Genomic DNA, 11343 nt, shown 5'->3' with positions numbered 1-11343 from the left:
CAATTCCTCCTCGGCTTATTAGAAATTTCTGTTTTCCTCTTGCCTGTTTGACTGTCTTTGTCTATTGCTTTTGTATTGCTAACACGCTTCCTTTTTAAAAGAACTGATCCAGAGATTCTCAGTTCTGCATTTGTCTCTTCCACTGCTTGATGTATCTGTCCCTGTCCGGAGGTTTTGCAAGCCATCGCATCATTGCATCACCCTCCTTCCTGTTCATTGTCTTCGCTGCTTGCCCGGGGAGGCTGTGCTTGCAAGAGCTGGACAACGCCGACAGCGTGCTGGGGGAGTAGCTCTGCTTCCTGCTGCCTCTGCTCTGTTCCTGACAACTTCATTGACTTTCTTTAATACCCAGAGCACACTTCAGTAAAGGATTACAAAATGCTTTAAGGACATCAATTATGTTTGCTGCAGAAATACTAGCCGTGTTTCTAGATGGCTTTGAACAGATCTAAACCAGTTCTGCTTGGCCCCAGCTAAACAGTGTTCCACCAGCACAAAGGGGCTACTTTGCTCAGCTTTTCCTCTTTATGAGCTGTTTTTAACTAGTGTAAACTGTTTACATCATGGTAACAACAGCAAAACACCCTTTAGTCTACAACTGCTTCCGTGCATGTTAACACCGTTCCAGAGGTGCAGTTTCTTCCAACCATTCCTGACTAATGGCCCTGGCAAATTTTCTAGCTACAGGTTGTTCTAAGGCTGGAGAATAATTTCTTTCATCAGGCAGAGCTATTAAGTACATACTTTCAAATCACAGCTGTCTGCATCCATCTGCTTCATCTTTGCTGGTGTAGATCCATCAGCATCAGCTTGCTTTTTGGTTTGGGTTATCTGATGGGAAGGGCTGCTGCTTCCTCAGGACAAACTTTTCAGCAGGGAGTGCAAAACAGAGTACACAGTGCTTCAGCTGATCAGAGTGACTGCATTTAGAAGGAGCATGTTTTTAAATTAGAAAGCCTCCTGGCAGAAAATTTCATGCCTGGTTGATACTTGTCTCTGCATTTAAGCTGAGATGAGATGTTTTTGGGGGTACAGATCTCACCAGTTCTTCCTTCAGCTGGACAATGTATGAGAAGCCTTCTCTTAATGATAAATATATATATAAAAAAAAAAAAAAAAAAAAGAGAAATGCTTCAATTTTGTACAATGTCTATGAAAAATATTGCATCAAATGAATGAGTCAGTAAGTAACGTGGTGACACGTATGCTTTCTATTTCCTTGCCAGCAGAGTTTTAGTTCCTGAGGAAGTTCTGTTCCATTGACTTTGTTTTGTAGTAGTCTTTGGAAAGTGGGAAGTTGATTTATGATGTTTGGAAACAGTGTTCAGGGAAATCTTCCTGGAAAGTAGGCCTGGGTGCCTGGACTGAGCTTTCCAGAAGAAAAGATTGCACGCTTGCTATTGGGCATTGTCTTCTGTACACGTGTAAATACAACAAATTGCATTGAGAATGGACTGAAATACCACATCGCTTCTCTTTCCCTGTCAGTCCCACACGCAAGTGTTGCCACTTGACTGTGCTGGAGCAATGCAGACATGAAGGAACAGGGATATTTATAGGTTTGGAGTTTTGTTTTGTTCTTTTCAGTTTAAGGCCTGCTGGGCTATGCTCAATAAGAGTTCTTTCTGCCTTGTCAGAGACTTTTTGTACTTCATCCAAGAAAACGAGGACATGATCAGAAAATAAATCCACTAAGACCAGACTGTTGAAGTAGAAAAGTGCCTTTGTAGTTCCAAGGCGTCCCAGTCTCTTAAAATGCTAATAGCATGCCTGAGAATGAAAGAATTGATTTCAGTGTATTTATTGAGTATAGTAGCTAAGCTGGTGGAAGACAGTTAGGCATCTATCGTGTAAAAAGATGCATTGCTTGATCAAATCAGGTTATGTAATGTCACTTTAATTTTTTAAAGATAAGCAGGAGTTGTACATCTTCCTTCCCTATTAGCTTCAGTCTCTGATTTTCCATGTGGGAATTTCACGCAAATGCAAAGTGCTTATACCAAAGTTGCAAAGCCAAATGCTGTGATTGTTAGACAGCTTTAACTGTACTGGACATTTATTGATTGGGCTGTGATGATTCAGCATCTGGCCTCCTCATCCAGACTAACCTTGTCCTTCTGTCCAAATAAACAGTGTAATAGAGAAAAAAGAAACACACTTTAACAGGTTTGTGCAAACAGGCCATCAGAAGGTTGCCTTCTCCGCATGGCATGCCTGCCAGCTTCTGTTCAATACGCTGACTTGTGTTCTGGAGAGCTTCTACTGGATCTCACAGGCAGTAAACTCCCCTGGGATTTGGCACCCGGTTAGAGGAGAGTTACTTCCCATCCCTAAGCAAATGCTTTTTGCACTTTTAGGCTCTGCAGCCCTTCGCCTACCTCTCACCCACAAAGGAAGCCGTGTAGCTGCCGATTATTTAGTGTGCTTAGTTTGTAACAAGGCTGTGGCTACGCGTTCAACAATTTGCATCTTGCTCACAAGTTATACATCAAATACATTACATATTACATCTGCTATACAGCAAATGTGTAATTTAATATTTATGCCCAAAAAAGGGTTTTACCAAAAAAGTACTCTGGAATAATGTGGGTGTAAAAAACAATGTTCAGTTTATGCATTTTTAGAGCCTGTAGCAACCATGGAAGGAGGGTGGCAGTCAGAACTCCCTTTCCTATGTTCTGCACTATTCAGGAGCCTGGGAACACTTACATCACCCTATGCTTTTGACCTGCTCCACATCAAAAGGTTGATCTTGCTGTGGCTCCCCCCCCAAGCTTCACCAAGGCTATGATCCTGAAAAGAAAAACTACCTAACAGCTACAATAGTAAATTCTTAGGAGAACTGTTGCACGCAGACAGTGTTGATAAATCAGCCACTAGACGCAGTATCAGAAACCACTTTTATACAAGTTTTTAATAAAAAAATTCAACAAAATATATATAATCAGGCATTTTATGCAATGCATACATTCTTTATATCTGCAGGTACAGATAAATAACAGAAGGCAAAAACAAGTATTTTGCTGATCTTTGGCCATTAACCGATAATCACCCTAAAGAGATATTATAGGGTCAAGGAATAATAAACTGAGTCTGTAAACTTCTCTCATTACAGACAAAGTATCAGGCAATAATACAGTAGTTAGATTTCTAGAAATGTAAGGAAATATTTCTTTAACACTGCCCAATACTGAAATTTAACCTGTTTTGCTGATATGGAACGTAAGGCCTACTTTTAGCTGACACACAGGCAAAATTCTTGGGTTTACATTAGATATGCTCCATCCCTTACTACCTTAACCTACTTCCCTTCACCAGACGTTGCTCTAAAAGGCCAAACTGTACCTCTTCATGAAATAAACTAACATGAATTCGTATTGGTGGATCAGTTTCCTGAACCCCAACCAATGTACATACACACAGAGCAGTTAAACCTCCTTAAGTCAATATTTTTTCTAACTTGATGTCCCAGAATAATAGCTATGCTTCCACTTTACAGCACAGATGCATCTCATGGCTCTACCAAAGCAATATATACATGATACACATTAAAAATCATAAAAGCAATTTTAAAGGTACACCAATAGCACGTAGCAGCTTATGTCTATGTATGTACATGTTTTCACAGTTATATTTTAGAAAACTGAGAACATCAGGAATACTTTTACTGTGTTTTCTATAAATATTAAAAACTTAACTGTCAGGCATTTTGACAAAATAGTATTTATGATATCACTTTAAATAGCTCTTCAAAACCTGTAGAGTTTTAAGCATAAAGGCTGTGAAGTTTGAGGATTCTTTAAAGTGTTTAGCCAGTTTTAGCAGCTGGGCTGTCTGCCAGTTTGATTTTTTTTTTTTTTCTTTTCTCCCCCTCCGTGTGTGTGTTCAAATCTGGTAACAGAGGAACTCCACCACTTTTGATGGGATAGGCAAGTTCTTGACTTGGCTGGTTGGCATCACTCTCCGAATTGCCATACGACATAGGTGTTGGAGACTTGAAACTTGTCTCGGAGTTGCCCAGAAGTACACACTGCCATCCTGTGTCCTGCACAGCAAAAAGGAGTAAATAAACAAACTGAAAAGAAACAACCCCCAACAAACACAACTGTACAATTATCCCACTTGAAAGTTGAAAGATTTCAGTTTGGTACAAATCCTCACATATGTAGTTAGGGGGAAGAAGCTTTAAACAGTTGCTTAGTTCTAGCTAGAGCAGCACAACAACAATGTGCTCATTATCTATGAAAGGCTTGATCTTCCAATAGCTATGCTACCTGCAACAGAATAACTGCACTTGATTTCGTAATGGTAATACTCCAATCCACATTTGTGGGTCTGTATTTTATTTATTCTCAAAGATAAGAAATGGGTTTATCAGCCTCCAGATTTTACTGCTATTCCAGGCACGTTTAAACAAATAGAACCAAAAGTAAAGCAGAGTCGAAAGCATCAAGTTGCAATCAAAGGTATTTTAAGAACACTTAACACAAAAGGTTAAAAACATTGGCTAACTTAAATATTTCAGAGAGGGTGGAGGGAAATGTATATACTTGCCCTGCAGCTAGAACACTGCCATCAGTAGAAAAGGTGCAGCAGAGCCCATTGTTCAGAGGTGCAACTTGTACAGGGTACTCTTCATCAATTCTCCAGAATCTTACCATTCTGAAAAGCAAAGAATGAAGTAGTAAGTTAGAATTAAATGTCTATTCTGATCTCATATTTTCTCTGATGCTGCACAATAAACTGGTCTGATACAAAATTCAGGCAGTTTTATAAACATTTAGTAAGTATACAATGTGTTTCAGATTTGGCCTGAAGTATTATGACTTCTTCATTCCTGATATTTACTTTGATTTGTATTTCTTCAACCATTCTAGCTCTGCCAATTAAAATAGAAGGTTGCCTTCATCAGCAGAAAATAATAACCTAAAGATTTTCAAAGTCTCTCTTCAATGTCATCATATAAGCTAGGAAATCCCAACAATGCTCATATTAAATTAAAAAAGAAAATAATTAAGCAGTCCTCTTGTACATAGTTTAATACCCTTGCTGTCATCTTGAGGAAGAATTCTTCATATGCTTAAAATATGGTACTTCAAAACATGAGTTGCATTGTTAGCAGAAATTGAATATCAGGTCACTGAGTACTTTTAATTTAATTTTCAAATCTAAAACTACAAGAGACTTCATTGCATTATTATCTCCTTACATTTACATTGTTTACAACCCCTTTTTTTCTATTTTCAGTTGTTAACACGCTTAAGTTATTCAGATCGTTCACCCTGTACACAATTCATTTTTTTCTACGTTCAGAATGAACATGAACATGTACCAGACAACTCATCTACTTTTACCAAGACCACTAAACATCATTTCCCAATTAAAAAAAAAAAAAAAAAAAAAAGCTGACGTTATTTAAAAGTTCATATCATATGGGAAGAATTAAAGGAGTCCCAACAAATCTTTCTTCATACTTACTTATCATCAGCAAGGCTTGCAATATGTAGTCCATCGTGACTAAAAGATACTGATCTAACCCAGCGGTCATTTGCACCTCCAGCAAATATTGGAGTAGGAGGGGGAAACAGATGCCTGGAGATAAAGAGAAACTTAGCTAACATCATATTTAAGAACTATGGAATGTTTTCCTTCAGCTCTGACTGGTAAAAATGAGGGAGAAAAAAATTGATTGAGTATTTTAACTATGAAATCAGGAGTGCATATTGAACTACTGTATATTTTTTAGTACTGAACATTTCAGCTTTATTGAAAATGCATGAATTTTTTCTCAGAGGAAAAACTCTGCTGTTCTACCATTTTAGGATTTCCATCAACCACTGTTACGATTTTCTCCCAGGTCTAGTTATCAGTTAGTTGCATGAAACCATTTATCTTTAGCAGTCACCTTCATTCTAGGAGAAAGTTTCCAGATTTGACTAGTTCACTTACCCAAAATCCATAAGAATTACTCCAATATATGGATCCCAGACATAGACACGAGTATCGTAAGATGCAGTAGCCAGTAAAGCTCCATCAGGAGAAAACTCACAAGCTACAACATCATTGTGATGTCCTTCAAGTTTCCGTATCATGGAGTATTTATCCATATCCCAGAGAAAAACCTGCAATTAAATAAGCTAATATTATAGCTCTGCTCAAAGAAGCAATTAAACATTTACTTTATTTATTTATTTATTTTAAAGTATAGCTGCTAGTCTTATTTAGGATTATATTAAAATTAGGCATTATGAATTACTACAATTAAGAAATATGCTCAGTGTCATACTCAGATTAAAATCAATTTTTTAAAAAAATAATTAAAGCAGACATGCAAGTTCTAATTCAAGTTTGTTAAATGTTATTAACAAAATAAGCCAAAATATAAGATAAAGGCAACACGATTTAACCATATAGCTTACTGAAATTCATGTATTACAAAACTATTTTATTAAAATATGCAGAAATAAATAGGGTTAAACTCTACGGTCCCCTCTTTTCAGTAACTACCAAAATTTTAAGAAATATACAGACAGAAAACGTAAGGTTAACATATTGTTACTCCAGTGGCATCCCTTTGAGTTTAAGATCACTTGTTTACAATTGGCTTGGATCACCAACGTCAGCCTAGGAAGAGAAACAGATACTGCAAGCAAAGAGAATTTTCACAGCCAAAAGTTACGTCTTTGGCAAAACAACAGGGAAGTCTAACCACATTATTAGAAAGAATTTACGCATTTTAAATCAAGTCAACAATTAAAAAAACACAAAACATTAAGCTTACAATTTACACGGCCAATTGCATATTGTATTATAAACATTGGTAAGATTATAATATTCTGGGATTTTACATGCAGTTGTACATTATATATAATCAAAATGAAGACTGTGCAGAATTACTTCATAGAACGAACTATATGTACTGAATCATAAGTTTATAGAAAATGTCTTTAGCATAAAATATATCCCTGAAAGAGCTCATTAGGGTTCTTGATTTTTTTCCCTTGACTCAGTCTTACTGCACAGATTAAGTGCAGGCATCTTGGATAAATATGTATGTTTGACCAAAGCAAACATGGCCTTAGTGCCTCACATACTTCCTACAACTGAACCATTTTACAATCAGTTATAAACGTGTTGACCAATTCCTCTAAGACCCCAACATTCCATAGAACTGGAAACTACATTTTAGGAGTCAGTGTGTTTCACTGCTGGGAAAATTAAAAAAAAAAGAAAAAAGAAAGAAAGAAAGCAGAAAGTGGACATCAACCAGCACCTGCGTACGTACAGTACACCTTGCAGTCGAATGCAAGGTTACTTCATCCTATGGTAAAGTTCGCCCCCAGCCTGGTAGCCAGAGATGCCACTCTTTCTGCCCAGCTAACACCATTGTGCTCCTGTGTGAGTGGTGCCAGCTTAACCTCAATCACACCAATATTGCTGCCACCACCTGTGACAGGGAAAGCAAGAAGCTTATGGAAAACACAAAGCCTAAAGATATCAATGTATACATCCACATCTGCTCTATTTAAAGAAAAAACAAAACCCCAAACTCAACTATTCTCTATCAGATCTGCACTGATAACTTAAAGTATAAAATGCATTTGAACAGTCAACCATACAAAGTAGTACTCAGTGATTGAATTGTGATTTTTATTCAGCATTGCTAGGCTCCATTAAACTACCCAAAAAGCCCCTGTTACTAAACTGAATTCCCTTTTCTGTTTTATCCTAATTCTTCAGTGCCAAGAAAAGCAGCTTATTGTATGCGTGCTTTACCTGCACTGCTTTCAGTTCTCTAGCAGGGCATTACAATACAGCTGTAAACAAAACCACTATGCTGTTCTTCGTTCTACATCTTTTAGACACATTAGTGCCATTTGTATTCGAGAACACGTAGAAGCATTTTTGTTCAGCAGGAGATACCATGACTGGCTCAGACTTTGGAAAGTCCTTTTCATTGAGCAGGAAATAGAAACAATAAAAATCAACAATACAATAGTTTTATGCATTAGTCTAAGTATCTTTTAACACTGGAAGCTTTAGTCTTCTTTGATTTTATACTATGAACATGTGCAGGACTATTTCTCAAAAAATGCTTAAAGTTTCTTCAACTAAAAGCAATGCAAATTCAATTCATAAATCAGTGTCTTAACGCACCATTTGCTAGTTTAATTTCATGCACTTTTACATCATCATAAAACATTAGAGGTTCATGACACCGAGCACAAGCTTAATGTTAACTGAGATTTAAAATGATTATGCATACAATTCAGTAGATTTAATGAACAAGAAACTCTGACACATACTGCTTTACTAGCTCCAACAGAACAGAGAATGGAAGAGTCTGGAGAGAATGCACAACCATATACCCAATTCTGATGTCCTCTCAACACTTTCATCATATTTCCTGGGGAAAAAAAAAAAAAAAAGACATTCTAATCCCATAAGAATTGATTAAATATTACATATTCAATATGAAAAATATTTCCTATTTTTTCTTTTTAAAATTTTATGCTCTTTCCTAACAAGATCTTGCAGTGTCAGTCTACACAGGAATAAATATTCTGCAGCTTCTAAATCCTAGGTCCCTGTTAAAAAGTCACTTCATGTACTGTTTTAACTCAATACCAGCTTGTACCTTTAGAGTACATATAGATATATAGATAAAGAATTTCAAGAGGACATGCAGATTCAGAGACTAACAGAAGGATTTTTTTGAAAAGAAAGTCTGACCTGTGTTTATAGCAATAAATGAGGAAAGTATGTGCATATTTCTCCTACGTGTTACAGCAGATGAACTTAAAATGCATACCATCATCTTTCAGGTCCCACACTCTCAGTGTTTTGTCTCTGGATGCAGACACTAAAATCAGGCTGCCATCTGGGGCAAAGGTTAAATCTCTAACAACTTCTGTATGGTCCATCAGGTTAAGGAGGAGTTTTCCTGTTTCGTGAAAACAGTATTTAAAACAATATTAACTTTTTAAAAAACACAAGGTACTTGCTGACATACGTCCTTCCCCATACTCAAGGACAGAGTAACTTCTTGTTGTTAAAGTTTCCTTTGCTTGAAAGTATTCCAAAACTACAATCCAGAACATTTTGGACTAAGCAACCACTATGCCCGAAATTAATCACATACTTAGCCATTTTGGAGCACCAAGGCTTTCTCTTACATCACTTATATCTCAAAGCATGACCTGAGTCTGTTCCTTCCTCTAGCAGTATCAGATGTCCCTAGTTGCACTTCATTATTTTAAAAATACTTGAATTGTATTCAAGAGTCAACTCCCAACTAAAATTCTGTAAACATTTTTTTCTAAGTATTGACGTTACTACTGCATGAAGTGACACTGACACACCAATTTCCCCTCGCACACTCTACCTGTATATACATCCCATATCTTGATGCGCCCATTGTTCAAGCCTGTTGCAAGTAGAAGCTGGTCTTGCCCAAATTTGAAACGATGCCATTCTATATTCACACAGCGGCTCTGCTTCTCAGGCACTGAAGACCCAAAAGCAAGACTCCATACAATATCACCACAGTCTATTATATGTTCACAGGGCTTGTTTTTCTGACCACTGTCACTGTTCTGTCTTGGAAGTCTTGTACTGATAGAATTTGCAACATTCTTTGTGCCATGCAACAAGCTGCAAAACAAACAAGGAAAATATAAAGAGCCTTTAAAAATAAGTAGCTACATATCGTGTGACATTCAGAATGCAATAGAACAGAAAGGTCTTTAATATGTAATGAAATCTGTGAGTTGCCATGATGCACATTCTGGAGGCATGTAAGAATGCATTTTCACTTCCAAATTATAAAAGCTGGGTTTTCTTATAACTATCAAGAATTATTAACCCCTAGAAAACTTCTACAAAGACTGTCCATGTCTTTACCTCTGTAGAAAGCAACATATTAACTTAACTCACTCTGAAAAACTGCTAGATATTAACGTCATTAAAATGTAACCTACAACTGAAAAATAAAACATCTTTTGGAACTTAACTTTCACTCTAAAGTGAATAATAATGGGTCTGCCTTTAAGTAAATTCCTAAAAAGTAAAAATAAAATAGCTTTCTGATAGGAAATGTAGAAGTCCAGATCTGCTTTAGTTTTCAAAATTCCACGTTCATTTTAAATTCCGCTTCTTTTAGAGCACTTGACTGAATTGGTAAGTCACTCCGCTGTGAAGTTGCAATACAATCATTTCTCTGGCTGGCCACAGAGAACGGGATAATGGCTGGTACTTTAAAGAACTAGTTTTTCCCTAAGATGTCAAGGCTTAAAGAGACAAGATAGGAGTTTGAATCTATTAAATGTTATCTTCTATTTGGAAATTCACAAGTGTTTCAGCTTAAGAGCCGTGTGGTTTTATCTTACAAGTTATTAAGGCACTGGGACCAGGGGACCAGCTTCACTATGCGATGTCCTTGCGACCACGCAAAGTAAGATCCATCGGGAGCAAAGGCGACAGTCCAGTTCTCACGGCCACACTTCTTGTCAAAAGGAGAAGTGGGGGCTAAGAGCTCTCCTACAGTACGGGACCGTGCTGCAAGGAAAACAAAGAGGAAATTCCAGTAAGAAACTCAGCATGCTTTAAAAAGTTACCGAGGAACCAGGCCAAACGTTCATCATTTTGCTTTTACGGCCAGTCCCTAGGGCCGAGCAGCCGGCCCCGCACAGGCACCGGGGCCTCGGCTGCCCCGCGAGGGGGGCAACGCGGGCGAGCGGCCGGCCCCCGGCGGCCCCCGGCCCCGCCACGATCGCGGCCGCCCGGTGCCCGGTTGGGAGCCCGGCGGCCACCCCCGCGCCCCGCCCGGCCCCCCCAACCCGGCCAGCTCGGCCCGTCCCGGCCGCCCCTCACCGATGAGCTTCTCGTTGACCCTCGGGGGAAAGCTGGCCATCGACGGGGCCGCCCTTCGGAACGGCTGGGGCGCGGAGCGGGGACCTGCGGCGGGAGCGAGCGCGGCTGAGGGACAGCGACCGAGCGACCGCCGCTGGCCGGGGCGCAGGCACTGGGACAAAATGGCGGCGGCCGCGCGGGGAGGAGCGCGGCGGGGAGGGGCGGCCTCGCCCCGCGGGCGGGCGGCCTCCTCACGGCCTCCTCACGGCCTCCTCACGGCCTCCTCGGGATCCGGAGCCTCGTCCCGTCCTGCCCGCAGCCCTGGCGTGCTAAATTCCAGTCTGCCCGGGAGGAGGACCGGGCTGTGGTGCTGTCGTGGCGAGGCCCGCGGGTGCTGCCCATTTTAGCCACCCCCTGGTCGCCTCTTGACTCTGGTAGCGGGCTCAGCCTGCACCAGCCCAGCTGGCCAAACCCGGGGTGCACAGCATGGAG

General features: G+C 39.5%; 1 protein-coding gene across 2 annotated transcripts; it reads right to left on the bottom strand.

The window, feature by feature from the left end:
• Window positions 1–2888: 2888 nt before the first annotated feature.
• On the bottom strand, window positions 2889–11061 carry WSB1 (WD repeat and SOCS box containing 1). Of its 2 annotated transcripts, none has more exons than XM_084492889.1 (9): window positions 10873–11061; window positions 10389–10557; window positions 9386–9654; window positions 8813–8944; window positions 8307–8407; window positions 5950–6122; window positions 5479–5592; window positions 4551–4662; window positions 2889–4038 (listed from the first exon to the last, which is right to left on the bottom strand). In XM_084492889.1, exons 1-9 carry the CDS (start codon window positions 10910–10912, stop codon window positions 3886–3888), a joined length of 1263 nt encoding a protein of 420 aa, XP_084349015.1. In that variant the 5' UTR covers window positions 10913–11061; the 3' UTR covers window positions 2889–3885. The 2 variants fall into 2 exon arrangements, with proteins under 2 accessions (XP_084349015.1, XP_084349014.1); XM_084492888.1 differs by having other exon boundaries at window positions 2889–4045; window positions 4555–4662.
• Between the last annotated feature and the right edge of the window lie 282 nt (window positions 11062–11343).

The sequence above is a fragment of the Aythya ferina genome (assembly GCF_964211825.1).
Source record: "Aythya ferina genome assembly, chromosome: 19".
Taxonomy (NCBI): domain Eukaryota; kingdom Metazoa; phylum Chordata; class Aves; order Anseriformes; family Anatidae; genus Aythya; species Aythya ferina.
Note: the sequence above shows the minus strand (reverse complement) of the source record. Positions and strands in the feature narration are given on the sequence as shown.

Coding starts and splice junctions, on each gene's coding strand:
- WSB1 (XM_084492888.1), bottom strand. CDS start 10,912: ATGGCCAGCTTTCCCCCGAGGGTCAACGAGAAGCTCATCG. Junction 4,663..5,478: donor GCAAGCCTTGCTGATGATAA/GTAAGTATGAAG, acceptor TTTGCTTTTCAG/AATGGTAAGATTCTGGAGAA. Junction 4,046..4,554: donor GGCAGTGTTCTAGCTGCAGG/GCAAGTATATAC, acceptor TTTGCTGTGCAG/GACACAGGATGGCAGTGTGT.